At 33.0% G+C, this 19078-nt stretch overlaps 2 protein-coding genes across 2 annotated transcripts; one reads left to right on the top strand and one right to left on the bottom strand.

Moving 5' to 3' along the window:
• Positions 1 to 404: 404 nt before the first annotated feature.
• LOC146165717 (isocitrate dehydrogenase [NAD] subunit gamma, mitochondrial-like) lies at positions 405 to 7267 on the top strand. Its single transcript, XM_083381337.1, has 11 exons — positions 405 to 539; positions 929 to 1094; positions 1817 to 1924; positions 2325 to 2388; positions 2609 to 2741; positions 3402 to 3535; positions 4026 to 4192; positions 4728 to 4810; positions 5165 to 5259; positions 5812 to 5872; positions 6230 to 7267. The coding sequence occupies exons 1-11, from the start codon at positions 471 to 473 to the stop codon at positions 6356 to 6358; spliced, it is 1209 nt and encodes a 402-aa protein (XP_083237463.1). The 5' UTR covers positions 405 to 470; the 3' UTR covers positions 6359 to 7267.
• A 1603-nt stretch (positions 7268 to 8870) lies between these two features.
• Positions 8871 to 18599, bottom strand: LOC146165716 (uncharacterized). Its single transcript, XM_083381011.1, has 14 exons — positions 18387 to 18599; positions 17723 to 17871; positions 16745 to 16872; positions 16135 to 16297; positions 15477 to 15620; positions 14632 to 14736; positions 13406 to 13565; positions 12180 to 12312; positions 11404 to 11458; positions 11042 to 11110; positions 10485 to 10639; positions 9763 to 9848; positions 9153 to 9268; positions 8871 to 8999 (listed from the first exon to the last, which is right to left on the bottom strand). Exons 1-14 carry the CDS (start codon positions 18439 to 18441, stop codon positions 8871 to 8873), a joined length of 1647 nt encoding a protein of 548 aa, XP_083237137.1. The 5' UTR covers positions 18442 to 18599.
• Between the last annotated feature and the right edge of the window lie 479 nt (positions 18600 to 19078).

The following is a 19078-nucleotide window of genomic DNA, read 5'->3' as shown; positions in this document are numbered from 1 at the left end:
TTTATTTTAGATTTAGGAATTACTTATTTTTTAAGGTAAATATTTGGAAATTATTAAGATTTTTTAAGTCTTTTTTCAGTTAAACATTTTCGGCGCTGGTCTAGAATCCTACCACAGTTATGAAATCAACGCACAAATTTGAGTTAGGGTGCGGGTTAGCGTTTGGGTGTGGGTGGGTCAAGTATTATTATATTATTTATTTAATAATAATACTTGACCCACCTTAACCCGAACGCTAACCCGCAACCTAACCCAAATAATGCGCTTTGTGGTAGGATTCTAGACCAGCGCCACATTTTCTGTATTGTCCCTTTCATAAGTAGGCCAAAATATGTTTTTTATTTAGTGACTTGTTTTAAAGACATATTAAATCTCCCAAATGATTTATTTATTTTTTTTTTTTTTTTTTTTTTGTTGTAGCAATTTTAAGTTAAACAGTTTGTTTTATTTATAACAACTTTAAAAACAAAATGAGTAAAAGTTTGTTAAAAGCTTCTCAGCAAAGCTGGAAAGTTATCTCTTCTCCAAACGCACAAAAGGTTTGTTCAACATTTGTTTTAAAATAACTCGACAAAAACTGCTTTATAGCTTTTATAATGTTCATAATTATTCACAAGAACAATTACAAATGATAGAAGACATGGCTTTTTAATTTTGATAATTTATTTAAACAAATTTTGCCTCAAATAAAATTTCATTTTTTGTTTCATTATTTATTCTGATTAATGTACTTATAGATTAAGTGTACATATATATGTTTACAATTACAACTGTATACAAAGTATAGGTTTTTAACATACATTAATGTGTGTTGTGTTGTTAAGTTATTCAATGTTTTATTCAAATAAATTTGTATCCGACTTGTTCTATGTATTCTGTTTTTTTTTTTCTATTTATTCTGTTTTAAATGATTTTAACTTTAATTTAGGTTTGCACTCGTCAAATAACATCGCTAAACACGTCGGATGGCTTGCAATCGAAAGCATCACGAAACTTTGCATTGTACGGTGGTCGGCAGACCGTGACCATGATTCCCGGTGATGGAATCGGGCCGGAAGTTTTATCGGGGGTGAAGCAAGTCTTCCTCTGCGCAGGTTTTTACTTTTTACCTTTCGTGCCAACGATTTCTGACCAGGTTCCCCTACAACTAGAGTTGTGGCAGCCAAAAAAATTTAAGCAATTGCTTTATGGGATTATTTTAAAGTTAGAGCCTCAAAATGAGAATTACTAGATTATTAAGAGGTTTGATAATGGATTACATCACTTTTTTTTTAATTTATAAACAATCTAGTTATCTCTTAAGTACACTATGCACGGGTCTGCAATGTAGCTTGAAGTAAATACTCAAGCCAAATAGTTTGAGTAGATTGAGATGGGTTGGGTGACCTCTTTATGACTTTATTTTAAAGTTAAGGTCTCAAAACGCCTTAAGTTAATTTCACAAATGTGTGTGTGTGTAACAAAGAGTTCGAAAAGCAGAAAGGTTCTACTTTTTTAATTATTCAGTAATGGCAAAACAAATTTTGCCCCTTTGCCACAGCTCTGACATTTTTCTGTGTCAATTGCCTGGTTGATTATTCAATTTTTGTTACCTCTTACGGTTTCTACATTGGTTGAAAAACAGAAATTTAGCGGCATAAAAAAAATTGTGCCATTAATCTTCTTAAATGGAACTTTCATAAACTATTTTGGTGCAAGCCAAACTTCCGAAAAGTAAATTGACTTAGTTTCCCTAACAATTTGTTTTATTTATAAATTATGAATTGTGGTAAAAGTCCCACATTTTTAAATGTTTACATAAATGCGTCAAACACAGGAGTTCCTGTTGATTTCGAGGAAGTGAACGTGACGTCGGAAAACATTGCTTCCGGTTCGTGTAACGACGCGATAACTTCGATCATGAGGAACGAGGTCGCCATCAAGGGTGGGAAACAAACTAACTTGTTCTGCTTAAATTTAATACATGGTTTGAACTAATACAATGAGTTATATTCAACTAACACTTGTGTTTAATAAATAAAAGTATGATTTCAGTATATAAAGGTAGTTTATTTATTTTTGTTCGACCTTCACAAATTGAAACATTTGAACAAATGCTTTTATGGCTAGATGTTTGATTAATAAAATGTTCACTAACGAATGTTATTTTAAATAAGTATATACATATGTATATATATATATATATTATATATACACTCAAAATACTTTGCTATAATGCTTTTAAGTTGATTATAACTAATGTTTTTTTGTTTAAAATTTTTCGAAGGCAGATTTAGTTATATTTAAAAAGTTAGTGTTTGAATTTAAATTTTCTTGCTTTTTAGGAAATGTTGAAACAAATGTTGACAAGTTAGACTTTGATCAAAAATCTGCCAATGTCACGTTAAGGTAGGTTTCTGCATGCGGTTTTAAAATAATGTAAACAGTTTATAAAAAGCTTATCAGCAGAATATAAAAATGCATACAGATGATACAAATACACTGGCTATAATTATAATTAGTAACCGTTGTTGTCTATAATTATAATATTATTATTTTCTTTTTTTTTTCTCTGTTTTTACATCTGTGGCAATTTATTGTGAGATATTTATTGAACCAACTTTTCTAGAACCCAGCTGGAATTATTTGCAAATGTTATAAAAGTAAAAAGTGTTCCGGGTGTAAAAACACGCCATGATAACGTCGACATTCGAATCATCCGTGAAAACACAGAAGGGGAATATTCCAATCTCGAACATGAGGTAAGAATATTATAAGAATATAACGTTGCAATTCATTATCAACATTACAGATCCGTACAAAGTGTAATCAGAAACTAACTTTGTTGTACTTTAAATAGTCATTTTGGTAAGTTGCAGACAGACCGAACCTGGATCAATATTTGAAAAAAATCATTTTTAACTAAATTTATTCTCATAACAAGGTTTACGTTTAAAAGGCACAAAACAAAATTAAGAAGTTACATGGCCAAACATTTTGAAATCTGTCTTATGTTCGATTTTAAATCCAATTAATTGCTCTTTATAAAAAATTGTGTCTCAAATCATGAAATTTTTCTAAAAAATTTAAATCGATGTAATGTCACATAAACTTGTTTGTTTTACATTTGTCACGTTTTACAACAAAAACCTGCGTAAATTTATATTTATTTTAATTTAATTACACCATTAAACTACCACTATACTTTTTGTAAAGCACAAATGTATATTATATTATACTGACTTAATTTAAATTAACTCTTAAATATAGAAAAAAATCAATAAAATTGACATGTTTTCCCTTTTTATAAACGTTTTGAAATACCTCGTGCCGCCGGTTTCACTCTTTTATCAGATTGCTCAGAAGGCTAAGTGTTTTTAAAACTAATTTTTATTAAGATTCCCACAATTTTCTTTTATCAGAGCGTCCCTGGTGTTGTTGAAAGTTTGAAGATCATAACAGCCGAGAAGTCGCTTCGCATCGCCCGATTCGCTTTCAACTACGCCAAGAGGAATGGAAGAAAGAAGGTCACAGCCGTCCACAAAGCAAACATAATGTACGTTCCATCCTTGTGTGTACATTCAGTGTTTACAAGGGGCTTTGCGGGACCAAATACGGTCGTTGAAGTTAGATCCTAAAAGCTGTGTTTCAGCTACGTAAGTTGCTCTGAAATAAACAGCGTTTCCACCCCTCCCATAACCACAAACAAAACCAATTGAATCGTCTCTTATAATAAATTAACTTTTGACCAGAGATGCAGAGTCGGACCCGAGTAGAACTACCCCGAGTTATGAGCCAAACGTGTGCGTGCGGAGTCCAAATTTGAAACTGATAACACCGCAAACAATAAACTACAAAGGTGGAATATTTTAACACATTGTATTGTAAGGGTGGTTGAGTGGTATAATACTACAAGTGGATTGCTCAAAACCGCCTTATTTTAGTTAGTAAATGGTTGAATACATGCTGTAGAGCCTGGGGTTTATATTACTGACCGGACTCTGGTTATTGATACTTAATTATATATGAACCGTCTTGTTTCACAGGAAGTTGGGCGACGGACTTTTCCTTCAATGTTGCCGTGAAACCGCGCGGGACTTCCCCGAAATCGAGTTCAATGACGTCATAATCGACAACGCGACGATGCAGATGGTCTCGAACCCGTGGCAGTTTGACGTCATGGTGATGCCGAACTTGTATGGCAACATTCTCGGTGAGACAAACGTGGTTTGCAGCGGTGATGTCTGGTAATATTGGGCTGAAGTCGTTAACGTCCAAAGGATGGGTAGCTCGACTCGATGAGCGAAAGGTCCTTCCGCTGTCCTTGTGTTATTTGTTTATGCTATTCGTTTCTATGTTGGCAAAGATGCATAAAAAAATTGAATCTGAAATCTACAATTATCTAACGACTTAACTGTATCGATAGCATAACCGTCGATATTATAGATTTCCCAATTATCCCATACTTGGTACTTTGAGTAAAAGTACCGCGGCCCTATATCAAATGACGTCATTACTATGCTTAAACAACAGAAGCTGTGAAATATAAACACGCGATTATTCTCAGGTTATGAGTGGCAAAATCCACTTTTATCGTTAAAATTCAATTACCTTCATTTAGTTTACTGTATAAATTTTGCATTAAAAATGAACTTCCCCAGTTAAACATCGCTGCATTTCTTGGTCACGACCTAATGTTTTATCCGCATACGTTGCTTTGTTTGAAAACTGTTGTTCAACTTTTCCAGGCAACATTTCTTGTGGATTGGTGGGAGGTCCTGGAATCGTGGCTGGAGCAAATATTGGAAACAAATATCGCGTCTTTGAGACGGTGAGGGATAACTATGTTTGAATTATGTTTAGTGGAACGCGATGGGATTTTTTAAACCTTGTTTTTATTTTTTTTTAATTACTTATTCCTTACAAATAAAAAGGCAAAAACTATTGGTTTAATTTGACAAAACTGAAAGTAGCTTTCTCTAGGTGGAGTGATTAAAATCGTTATCGCAGTTTATTTTAAGCAAATTTGTTTTAAAATATTTATAAAAAATATCACTTATTTTCTAAGACTTCATTTTGCGTCATGCCTGATTGTTAATGCATTTTAACTTTGTTGTTGAGAACGGGTTGTTATTCCACGCCACCAAACAACGCATAATTTACAAAGTGTTTGTTTTAACTCCAGGCGACTCGTAACACGGGAAAGAGCATTGCTGGGCTCAACATCGCGAACCCTACAGCCATCATCTTCTCAAGCTCGCTCATGCTTAAGTACATCGGGTGAGTGCTGGCGTTGTAGTTTGTACATATAAGCAAAATATTTTACTGGAGTCTGTGGAGCCATTTCGTTTTTATATTCTTGAATATTTTGATTAAAGCAAATATTTGTCCGTTTACATCCAAATCAGTGGTTTTCAACCTGTGGTGTACATACCACTCTAGTGGAGCTTTTCAGGTTCTGTAGGGTTTAGAAAACCAACTTAAGTTTAGATTTATTGCAGCTCAAGTTATATTTTCTCTATCAACGTAGATTCAAATACCTCTGCAGCAAGCGCTAAAAGCAATGTGCCTAAATTATTTCGTGGTTATTCAAAAAAACTAAATAAGATAGAAATGATTTCTTTTAAAACCAGATGAAATGTAGCGATGTTAGTAAGCTACCACGTGTTTCACGTCCAGAAATGGCTGAAAACGACCGATTTAAATCACCTTTTATTGTTTATTTTAAGTTTTAGTCATGTAGTTTTATAGTTAGTCTTTAAAGCTGATGCATTTCAACTTCCTGTACTCTTTTGAATTCACAAAACTCGTTAAAATTGTATTTTATTCCAGACTCCACAAGTACGCGTCATTGATCAACCAAGCGCTTGTTGACACAATTCAAACTGACAGGGTGAGCGTTTATTAATGTTTGGATTAAACGTAAAAGGTTACAAGAAGTGATAAGTTGATCTCAAAACATAAAAAATAATTTTTGGATTAAACGTGATAAAAGTTTTCTATTGAAGACAGGAGAGTGTTAAAACTAAAACAGAAAACTATTCACTAATCGTAAGAAATATAAAAAATTAGTGTTTTTTAGTTCGACTTTCCTAAATATTAATAATAAAAATTAAAAAAAACTTAAAAGTTAAATTTAAAAGACAAAACTTTCTTAAAAATCTATAAAAATGTAAAATTGCTCATTTTTGTTGATTCCCGACCCTTTTGACATTGCACCGCTTCGTTAAAACTCACCTGTTGCCCCCAGATCCACACCCCCGACCTGGGGGGTTCTCACAGCACTAGTGACGTCATAGATGCCGTTTGTCGTCGTGTTGAGACGCAAGCGATGAGGGTGAGGTACGACCAGACCCCGGGTAAGCGGCACGGGTGGTAGGGGATTCCCCGGTACCCTGGAAGTTGTCTCGCAATATTTTAATCGTGTTTTTCGTCGACTTTTTAGATTTTGTTTGTTTTAAAGATACGTGAGTTTATATTTTGCCCGAACTTTTTGCTTTCGAATCGGTGATTTAAAGTTTGCTTTAAATTGTTAAATTGGTAATCTAAAGGTTATTTGTAAGTTTTTTAGTTGTATTTAAAAGTTTAATTTTAACTAATCACAAAATTCCCCTTTTTTTGGAAAAATCATCTGTTTTTACGGCTTCTAAGCCTAAAAGAAATTGTTTCTTGTTTTTGTTCGGGTCGTTAAACAGCTGCTTTACCCTATTTCAGTTCTATTTATTTTAATCGTGTCTTTGCTGCTAGTTTTTCATTTTCACATTTGCTTTCATCCAATAACTTTTTATAAATCAATTTAACCAATTTTGTTAAAAATACACTTTTTTATTTAAATAATACTTTTTTTATCGAAATAATGGCATAACTTTTTGGGTTTTAAAGTACTTCCATTTTAAATTGTCTGTGACAAAAAATAATCATTTTTTTACTTGGTTTAGTTTTAGTTTGTTACTTATTAATCTAAATGTGCTGAACGTATTAATATGAAAATGTTTAATAACTCAGTGTGAAACAATTGTATACGCAAACATCATCTATTTCTTCATGAAATGTTGCGGTGCAGTAAATATTTTAAACTTATGTTTTTCGTGTTTTTTGTGCTTATTTATGTCTGAGCTTTTATAAATTAGCTGCTTAAGCTATTTTTTTTTGTACTTTTAAGTGATGCAGTTAAGACTGAAGTAGAGTTGTGTCTGTGTAATATTACAAATCATTAAGGAGATATCACAAGATACAAATTGTCATTTCTGTTTTATTCTTATCCTTATTATTTTCCCGTCTTGTGTTTTGCTGCAAATGTTACAAGTTGAATTCGTTGTAGTGAGAATAAATTACATTTTTTGCATATTTTATCTTATCAAAAGATATACTAAGAAAAAAAACGCTCTTTTTAACTGTTTAGCAAATAATTTTAAACCTGACATTTACTTTTTTTGGTAAAGTTTAATTGGAAAAATCAATCCCAGATCAAACTTTCAGAACTCACATTTACAGATTAAAATAATATTTAGCGATTTTGATCCTGAAGTTGGAATATGATTGAATTGGTAGATTAATTTATTAAATAAAATTTAACTGTTGTACATTGTACGACCGACATATTTTTTAACAAACTTGAAAAAAAATCTAATTTTTAACCCTACAGATACGCAATTGGGATTTTCCCTGTTTTGTTTTCTAAATGAGTAGAAATATTTAAACTTGCTTTCTAATACTGTTGTTTAGTTTTACTTTTTAATAATTTTCTAAAGCTGTGGCATTGCTGGTGTTGATCAGTATTGTGGTGACTTGAATAAAAGCTGAACTAAAAACTGAATTAATTATTTTTAAATCAAATATTCAAAGTCAGTTTTTATGTTTTAGTACATTTTATTGCATATAACGTTAGGTAACACCTAAAAACTGTTTCAGTCTGTTATGTATTGAATAACAAAACACCAATATTCCACATCTGAAAAGTGTTTTTCTAATTGACACTTTCGTTCTGACTCCCTCAGGTTGCGAATCTAACTCGTTAGCCAACCACAAGATTTTCTGGTGATTAGAACTTTATTAGTTAATAAACAAACAACCAGTTTCAAACTATAGAGCGGGCAAACAATCAATGCTGTCAACAGCACGTCGATAGCTAAGAAAAAGATAGTTTTCAAGCGGATAGCGGACTTAAGCACACAAAACCAATTGCTGACCGCACAGAGAAAATGTGGAACAAACCACTAAGCACTTCACACTTTGGTGCAAGTAGACGTAGACAATAATTCTCTCAATAAGCTGATACAGCGTAATTGAACCGTAAACACAAAAGCTCTTAGTCGGTAATAAATCATGCCCTCTACACAATCACAGTGATAGACCAAATGAATAGAATGTGCGTTCAACTTATTTCATTCATTGCTTGAATGAACCTCATAAGATCTTGAGGCTTAGTAATTTTAAATTGTTTCTCGACGTAATGATAAAAATATTCAGGGGCTTCTTTTTTCATAGATGCAAGGAATTTCAATGTTTTTCCATCAATGTCCTTCATCTTATTACTGCAAAAATATAGAAGTCCTATTTGTTGCAACTATAACAACTGTATTAAGGTTTGATTTAATAAAAATCAAAAAGTTATATTATTTTTGAAAGCTGATATAAAATCTTAAGTTGTTAACTATAATGGAATTTAAAGCAAAATTATTCAAAATTCCCAATTTTTTACATTAGGAAATTTTTATGATTTTGTTTGGTTTCTGTTATGCGAACCAAATAACATGTAACCTTCTATCTTTATTATGTTTGTATACACAGGAAGTTTCCTAAATATTTCTGCTCCTGAGAATAAGATGGTTTATTATTTAAACTCACGATCAACTAATTTTCTGAGTTGTAATCCCAGTTATTCATTCAACTTACGTTTTAATTTGTTTAGATTCCATCCATTCTATGACGTCTCCAGCGCTCCACGAAGCCACATCACCAGCGTCACCAAATAAGAGCGTTGAGTATCCAGGATTTACAACATCTTCACCGAAGCTGAACTAAAGTGTGGATGAATATGAGGGGCATAACTCAAGGTAAAAATATTGCAGTATAGCCATATTTTGTAAAATTTAATTTTAATGGTTTTTGTTGTTGTATTGATTAAGTGATTTTTTAACCTTAATACGAAATGATTTTAATATTTTTTTTACCTGTCCAGCAAAACCACGGCCTCTTTCCCCGAGTTCTTTTACGAGTTTTGAAACCATTGAAGCAAATTGGTCTTGGATTGTGAAATCAAAGTAAAACTTCGCTCCAACAATTGCTCCTTTATATATAAAGTTAAAATTACCACTAATTATTAACAGATATTCAACAAAACATAACTAATAAAATTAAACTAAATAAAATTTGGTCTACCAATACAATTCTGCAAATAAAAGTATAAACGCCCAACAAATATATAAACGAAAAATAAGGAATGCAGAATTTGTTATGCGGCCATAATTAGCTTTTTTAGAATAAATATTCTGTTTTCGTTTAAAACTAGTTCTTTTCTGACAAAATATCTTCCAAGCAGCATATTAAGCAGTTTGTCAACACTTTCAATTATATTTTAAATATCAAAATTATTGCTCTTTAAATTGTAAACAAAATATTTGCTTCTTGAAAATATATATTTATTTCAAAGGTAGAAAGTGCTGCATTGGACATCTTTTCATTGGAATTGGATTGGTTCATACCATCTTTATATCGAATGAGTATCAATGCAACAACTTATTGTCAGATGTGGACTGTACAACATGCATGCTCAATATTTACCGAGCCATCCATCCGGCGAATAATCTTCCTCCAACTTAATTGGAACGACATCTTTGTTCAGTTGGTAAGCGTATTCACCTTCAGTTCTGTCATGTTGAAAATAAAGCTTTTTCCTGATGAATTTATTTATTTGTTTATTCTACTAAGCCCCAACAGTAATGTGTTTAAATATATTTTTTTTTTTATTTAGTTTACAAAGTGACCATTGGTGCAGTGACAAAAAGTAAGACAAAAATGGTTTAAAACCTGTTCATTTGTCTTATTTATTTTGCTACATTATCAGCAACTAAGATACATATGATGAATAAATTTTACAATTATTAGTTGGAAACTAGTTTATTGGTTTGTCTTTATGGTGATTTGCTTATCTAATAATTTTTTTTGAATAAAATAAGAAAGGTAAGTAAATAATAATTAAAGTAAATACATTGATTAATTAGTAAGCGCTTTTATTTTTTTAATTGATTTTCAGCTGTATTTTATTTTTTAGTTAATTATGACAATAATTTAAAAGTTATGTATTGGACATTTGCTTACTTATTTATTTTCCTATAAAAATAAAATTAAAATAGAGTCAAGATAAATAGATTTCAAATAAATCCAAAATAAAATTAGTTCTATAAAAAAAGAATGTCCTAATAAATTACAAAGGTTTACTTGTCCAATTTCTTTGGACTTTTCAATCCCTAGTTAAACCAATATAACAAAGACTAGTTTTAAACCTGCAGTTTGGGCTGTCCTTGTACTTCTGCGACATACAAACCAACACAACGGCAGATTGTTCGACAGCATCAGCCATCGCTTGTAAGGTGCTTCCCCCCATTCGATCCACGTCCATCCAAACGTTGAATCCGTTTGATTCAAGATTTTCTTTGATCTGTGAAAGAGGTTAGTTGTATTTATTTAAAAAAACTAAATTTTGAATGCTTATTAAGTGTTTTTTAAGTTTCTTTTGTAAGTACACAGTTTTACCAACTATTACTGTGATTTAAATTCCATATCTAAGTGAAAAATGTGGGGTATCATAAAATTCCTTAGCAATCACCAAATATAAACCTTAAAGTTTCCAGTAAGCAGTATTTTTATTAATGCAAATTGCAAAATTATTTTTTATTTGTAGCCTTGTCTTAATGTTTATTTCAAACAAAATAATAGTTAAACATATTTCTTACTTACAAGTTACCTATGTGTGAAAAACTGAAGATTCGTTTCACTTACTCCCAACTATTATGTTTCAAACACAATTTATGTAACAATGCCACATTGTGATGTAACAAACCTGTGCAACCAGCTTCTGGTTATCCCAAGAGTAGCTGACCATAACATGAGAGTTGCTTAAGTCTCCATTCTGCAACAAAACATAAAAACATGATGTTTCTTGTAATTTTAACATATGTTATATATTTTGGGCATTTAGTGTGGATGGAATAAGTTAATCTTCATATTTAAATTGGTCCTTTAAATGAAACAAAAGCTTATTTTTTAAACTGAATCTAAATTTGGAATTTGTTTATTTAATTTATTATAAATTTAACATCTACCATGATAACCAAATTTTCTTAAGTAGTGGTATTTTAACACTATTGTTTATGTTTTCTGTGTATTTTGTGCCAAAGTTTTCTGTAAATTATTGCAACTTACATTTCCTTGATCTTGGAGAACCCACAAAACACCATTTGCTGAAGCCTTTATTTTCCTAAAAAAATAAAAAAAAATGCATTTCTTTTAAGCTTTCACCTAAAACTGCATTTAAACTGAAACCATCTTTACCAACTGAGCCACAGACAACAATTATCCAAAAGTTAAACATGTAAGGAAGTGCCTATGATGGAATTGAAAGAAAATTAAGGGAATCAGTTTTCCATCAAGTATTTTAGTGTGAGTGAAGTGATATGTTTATTCCTAACTTCTAATAATAATGAGACTGTGTATTTAAAATTATGAGTTAAACTTTGTTTGGTCTTTTTATGTCCAGTGCATTCCACAGGGAATAGTTATTGTACTTGGGGGGGATCTGCTGTTATTAGCGGGAAATATTAATAAATGTTTACTTCACAATGAAATCTTACTAGCAAAATATGTTCGAGCTTATTAATTGTTTATTTTGTCATTTAATTGTTTATTTTATCATTAGTTGTTTGCAGTTAACATTGTTAGAAATGGGTTAAATAATTAATACTTATTAAGTATTTCACAATGGTAAAAGTTTTTAAACCTTGTTTTATATTTTTTTAATAATAGTGTTTAAATGCTCCCAGTGCAACAATTGTTGTTTTGGTACTAAGGCCAAATATAAGATACATCATTTAAGGATTTTATCATTTTTTTTATCGTAAGGTTCAAAGGCTTCTGGTACAACATTCTGTTTGATACTAAACGTCAACAGAGGATATACCACTTTTTTTTTTGATACTAACGGATTTTCATCAGTTGATAAAGTTCGCAGAAGTTCAAGTAACTTCTCATCTTCTTTAAACAGCTTCCTGTTCTTGGTTGTGAAAGATAGCGCCCAAACTGCGTTCACTGCCGTCAACTTCGAGTGTGGTTTCCCTGCAATAAATGTAAGTGTTGTTAAAAATATCTCAACAATCAATAGAATCATTTTAACTTGAAAAACTTTTAACTTAAAAGCGTTTTCAGTAAAATGCAAAATAAAAGGAAATTCTGATGTTTTCAAAAAATATTTTTACTTTTATGTTAAATTAAATCTGCAAGGTTGTCATCCAAGGATCGAACATGTTTAAAATGAATTATTTTTATTGTTGCCGCCATCTTGGATTAGTTTGGCAAACTTTAAAAGGCCTAAATTAATGAAAACAAACTATATCACCAAAGGTATTTCAAAGATAAGACTTTGCCGTATTTTTTGTTTTACTCAGTTTTTTAGCCGGCAAAAAATGATTTATTTACGATATGCCAGTGGATTTTATAATGCACGCTCTTTGTTATAATCGATCACGATTGAATGTTAATATATTTTATGTGTGGAAATTTCAACTCGAGATAGCTTATGCTGGCGCTGGTCACTTTTTCACAGTAACGGAACAAGTTGTCAAAGTTGAAATTGCAAGGGAGAAATGAAAACCGCCCGAACCCAAACTTTCACCCTAAACCAGCCTTTTTTAACCTGGGGTAAATTTACACGTTTAAGGGGGTAAATCCAAGAAGTATTTAAGCTCTGAATATTGTGGTTCCGTTTTAACTAAATTATGCGAAGCGGCTTCTCTGCATTGCTTGCTATCAAATCTAAAGCAGGAAACCGACTTAACAAGTTGAATCTAATATTCGTTGTGCATTAGTTACTACTTTACCATTGAACAACTCGTTGCCACAATAACAAGGACAGCCCTCGCACTAAATATAACTGATGTAATTTGTTACTTTCGTTGTTTTTTTAATACATACGAACCACTTTATATATTGGGGGTAAATCTGATATTCATCTTTGTTAAAAGAATAAATCATACAAAAAAGATTAAGAACCCCTGCCCTAAACCAAATATTGTTAGCAATAAAAGCCCCGGACGAAAATGTTGCAGGATTCTAGATCAGCGCCGAAATTTGATTTCTAACTTCCCTTGTTATAACATTTCAAGTAAAAGACAATAATGATTTTTTTAGAGATATTAGATCCACCACCCACCTTCCTCCATCATTTTGATCAAACTTTCCAGCAAGCCACAATCGACTATGACGTCACTGTTCATATCGTTTCCCGCCAACTTGGCGAGTCCAACCACGAGCTCAACTGCCGTGAAGCCCAAAGATCGGTGGCGTTTAGCTGCAAGCGCTTTACGAACGTTCTAAGGTGGATACAACATAAGGGTAAGTTGATTCTCTAGTACAGTGGTTTTCCACCTTTCCTGCAAGGTTTAAAGAAAATATTTCCTATGTTATAAAGTGGAAATTTGATTCCAGATTATCATTGGATTGCAAGTGCTTTACGGACGTTCTAAGGTGGATACAGCACAAGAATTAATTGGATTGTGTGTGTCTTGTAATTGACGTGCCCATACTTTCTAGTTCGATATTTTTGGCGAAACGAAGCTTCCCGATGCTGAAAATACTTCGCTTCAAATAAGAAAATTTATTAAAGCGGTGAACCGGGGATGCGTGGACCAATATTAAGGCATAATTGTCCATTAAGGCTTTACTGAAACTTGATGTATAATTTAAAAATTGTCAACCTGTGGTAACAAAGTATAACACAAAAGGCGGAATCTAAAACTAATTGTGTTTTTAAAAATGTGTTTGTTTTAGAGTTGAATTTAGACGATTAAATTTATAAAAAGGTGAAAATCCTTGATTTAAATCAATTTAACCATTAGGCGAAGTAGGCCTACCTCCCATTAACACAGGGGTTCTTAAACTGGGGTCCATGGACCCCTTGAGGGTACGTGAACCAGTTTTAGGGGGTCCATGAAGGCCTAATTGAACTATTAGTGTATATTCAAGCAAAATATTTTTCAAAGAAAAGAGTAGACTATAGTTAAAAACAAAACGTTTTTGCACTGAATATATATTTGAACTTTATTTCATTTCACTTTTTTTGGACCGAAAACAGCAAATTTCTGAAGTCTGTTTCTATTATGACGTCATCACTAAATATTTCTTGCCTTCGCTGGTCCGTGCGAAGCAAAAAAGTTCTTTAGGGTCCGCGGTAAATAAAATTTAAGAACCCCTGCATTAACAGTACACTCGCAATAAAATCGCGCAGTTTTATAGCATTTAGATTTTCAGTTTCATTTACTACACTAACAGTTTGCCGCCTTAAAAAATTAAAACGTTCAAGTCATCATATTTTGAATGTTCTTGTTGCTACAGCTCAAGCTAAAATATCTGATGTTCTGTAGATGAGTGTTTACTTACAGAAGTAAGCCACTTAATGATAGAGTCGTCTGCTTGTATGATGTGATTATCTTCTTCACCAGCGATGTGCGATAAAACAAGCACAGCAGTTCCCTTCACTTTGCTCTGGGAATATTTGCATTAATAAAGGTTTAGTAAAGTTATTCCGAAAAAGATAACTGTAAGACCTGACAATCGTGGGTCGGATACTAAGTTTATTTACGCACTTGACTGACATGATTACCACCGTTATACGAAGGAAATGCGTAATTATGCAACAAAAACTGTACTAAGCCAAATGTTTGAATTATTGATATTAAATCGTCATAAAGTTTAAATTTTCATTAAACTTAAGTATTTGGTTAGATTTGCATCCCAAAACCATTCGTCTAGAACAGTGGTCCCCAAACTTTTTTCTTCCGTGGCCCAATTTTTTTTACAGAATAGTTCGTGGCGCATTGTGTGCCAAATTAGATATATAAGCCTGGCTGACATTATACAAATAGCAAAATTGCCTGTTTGCACATGAACTCCCGTTGTAAATGGCATTTGAATTTCTTCTCATTAATTCGGTATTTTATGAAGAAATCTTTTTCAGTTTTTTTCCTATATTTTTCACCTCTAGCGATGTCTAGCTCACATTGATTAACAACAGTTTTTTTTTTAACTAGAATTATTTTTCTGCCTTGCTATTATTTGACAAACAAAATAGAAGCTTCAATAAGTTTCAACTTTGTTTCGTCATTTCTGAAAATTTTTATGCGTTCCAATAAGAAAACAAGTCTACTTCCAGCCCTGGTTCACCAGTTACGTCCGTTACAGCTGAGTTGTTGATAATTAATATGTTACAAGTTTTTGTCAGCCACCTTGAGTCCTAGTTGGCCTGCGTTCTCCATATACCAGGCCATGGTCTGCACACCACCAGCTTGCTTGAAGTACCTCAGGTTGTTGCTCAACTTCGCACAGTTTTGGAGGATTCCCATAATGCAACTCAGCTTCGTCTGGTTGCCCTGGCAACGACACATACCTTGGCCTTAATTTTTTGTCTTTAATGTTAGCGACTAAATAGGGGAACAGTACTTATGGTTTGCAATTCTTTGGGTACAATATTTGATTTGCCATTTTTAGCGTCGCATTTTATTCCGTTACCCGATATTTTGGGCGGAAGCGTGGCGCCTGATCCGGTACGAGTTAATGTCAGTTCTGTTACCTTCAAAATTAGTAAATTTTGGTCGTTTAAAGACAATGACAATTATCTAAAACGGTGGAAAGCTTAGAAACCTATTGAATAATAATAAAGCTTCTGGTCATATTTGTTGCTTACCATTTCTTTGAAATAATTTCCAACGTAAAAAATGTTCGGATCGCTTAAAAGCTTAAATAAATCTACTGAATGTAATCGGGTATCGGCTCCGATCCGATATTATCGGACACTTTGCTGTATATACACATTCCGAAACAACAACATTGTTTTACGCGTGTATATATAACAAGGCTCACTTTAGTAACAACCAGTCGTTGTACCTTAAACGTGTCTATAGTTGTTTGTTGGTTCGCAAACTTGTGGAGCAACTTCACGAGCATATTGATCAAACCTTTCCTCCCCAGAGCTCTACCGAAGCGATCACTTGCGTCTGTGTAGTTGAGAGCCACGATCAGTTGGCTCAGCAGGAACCTACTCGCTGCTCTGTGGACGTCTAGAGTTATTATTTTTTCACGAACCGAAATTATGTTTCTAGTATGTCGTGGATTTGAAATCAGTTTAGCCCAAGGCGTCATGCGTTTCACAGCACCCTCAAAATTAGTCAGGCAACTGTTCGGGGATCAAAAAAGGATTTGACTATTATATTTTTTGACTATTATACATAATTGCAATTTATTTCGCGATTCTGAATTATGTTTCCAGTAGCCTATTATGATTAATTTTTTTTTGCCTAAAGACATGTTCACCCTTAGAAATATAAACTCACATAAATAAGTCTTGAAAAAATTATAAATATCAAAATGAAGCTAAAGCAACTTTAACTAAATAAACAAAAAACTTTCTCAACACAAATCATATATTATCTTCGAATTATTTTTTTTACAAGTGACGTATTAGGCTTACGTCACAGTGACGTACAACATGACGTACTTATCTTCTTGTTCTTGTGGTGGGAAGCAGCTTCCATCGTTTGTAGCGATTCGAATGTAACCCACAAACGCCTCCACAGCGCCATCTAACGCCGCCAGTTCATCGCCCAACCTAGTGCAAGCCTTCCGCTAGGGGGACAAAAAGCTGTTTTAACTATCAAGGGCGAATGTCAAGTTATAATATAATGGTTTTGTACGAAATGCGCCGCGAATAATGTTTTTTTACTGTGACGCAAGCTAAAAATGTGTGATAACCACTGCCATAAACGTTCATACACAAATATGTACGACAGCCCTCTAGCCTTTTGGAAGTCTTACTATAACAACGGAACACGCATCATATGAGAGTGTAGGCCTTCAGTTGAGTTACCGAAACCAGTTGACCATTTAAGAATATTCCAATCAAGTTGCACAAAAATCCTTAATTGCGCGGCTGATTTCGGTCGGTTCCTGTGAAGGTTCCCGGTGTATAACGAAAATACTGCCTCCAAGCAGGCTTGGAAAACTAGATAATTCTAGTTTTTTTTTCAAAGAATTAAAGCAGAATGCGACTAATTATAATCTAATTTGTGAATTGCTTGTTTGCTCTAATTCTAGTTCTAATCTAATTCGGATTTTACCAAAAATCCTACTTTGTCCAACGGCATGTTTAGTCTCTTAGTCAAAACAAAGAATTTGAATTCAAACTCTTTGGTTGGAACGTAATTTTCACAGTCTGAAAAGCATATTTTGTGCTAAAAGAATTAAAATTAGCATCAATATATTGACCATTCACATTCTTATTAGAATACTTTTCGATTTGAATGAGATTGATTGTAAATATTCAAATGTAATTCTAGTTGAAATTCGGTTTTTGTGAGAATTTGGTAATTCTAATTCTAATCTAATTCAAGAAAACTTAAGATGAACTATTTATAATCTAATTCTAAACGCTGAATAAACTTGGTGATCCAAGTCTGCCTCCAAGTCCTCCACTCACCACGAACTTGGAGTAGTAAGTTTGCAGCTGTTTCACAAAATCCTCGGAATCCTGGCACGCTGCTCTCATCCGCTCGTCCTTCTTGAAGTTCCGCTGGAACCGGGACGCCCGGGCCGGAAGCTTGGCCAGGGTCAGCCGATCCCCCGGGTCTGGGGGGAAAAGGAACCAATATTACGTCACTAACTGTTGTGAATTTGGGGCTATAAGCTTGAGACGTTGTTCTCATCCCTTTTTAACTTTTTAGTAATTTGTTTTTTCAACCAGCTGTAACAAAGTATAACGCGATTTTTCAATCGCGATCTGATCCCAAATGACGTCATTACTGTAGTCAACCAATCATAATAGTTGAAATTGAATGGTTAACGATTTTTTTCCTGATTATTAGGTCCATTTTTTGCTTTAGCGTTGATAAATTTGGTTGCCTCGAGTTGTTAATCGATAATTTTTGACAAATTTACCTTTCCACGGTGGAATCTCTGCATTGGATCAAATCATGGTTAAAATCGCATTTTAGTTTGCTATCGAATCGGCGCCGATACCAACCTATATTATCGGACGACAAACGATACTACCACTTAATATCGGGCATCGGCTTCCATCCGATATTATCAGACATATCTAATTATCATTTAATTAATTAGATGACGTATTTGGTGATACTGACCTTGAACTTTGACCTTGTCATCTGGAGACGGTTGCTTGGAGGGTGAACTCCCCATTATGAAAACTCTTTATTCCATTTATCCTTATAGTTAAAACAAATTAAAACTAACTAAGGTATCAAGGTTAAACGCTTTAACAACTTCTAGGTAAATTTCTTAGTAATCAGCAAAATTCCACACAGTTCGATTTTTCTCCATTCTATAGCAGATTGTTAGATCAATTAATATTTATTTCGCCAAACGGTCCAAAACTCGTAAAATACTGCTTAACTTTATATAAATTGATGTAAATAAAACTAGATCTGGTTAAGTGGACTTCTGGTCTTTCAGTTTAATTTTTAGTTTTCCATTCTTCGGTATTTCAACAAACCGAAAAGTTGAATTCTGAAATAATTTACTAAAGCTGAAAAAACACAATTTTTCAATTCTTCCGGCGAATGTTTGTTTTCAGGTGTGTTTTTCTGTAGTCTCGGTATCCAACAACGGCAGCTCTCGCGTCGCCAACAATGCCAATTGATCGCATAAAGGGGACAATAAAACCATTGTGAGCAAACAATAGCCACAAAGGCACTCAAGCGAAGCAATAGCAATTTTTTGATAGGTGTGATAAAAATTCGCCCAAAAAGTTCAAGATAACGTTAAAAAGTTGTATTTTAATAAACAGTTGAAACAAGATTTTAATTTAATTCTAACT

The sequence above is a fragment of the Ascidiella aspersa genome, chromosome 2 (assembly GCF_963924565.1).
Source record: "Ascidiella aspersa chromosome 2, kaAscAspe10.2, whole genome shotgun sequence".
Taxonomy (NCBI): domain Eukaryota; kingdom Metazoa; phylum Chordata; class Ascidiacea; order Phlebobranchia; family Ascidiidae; genus Ascidiella; species Ascidiella aspersa.
This window is presented reverse-complemented; position numbering and strand designations above follow the sequence as displayed.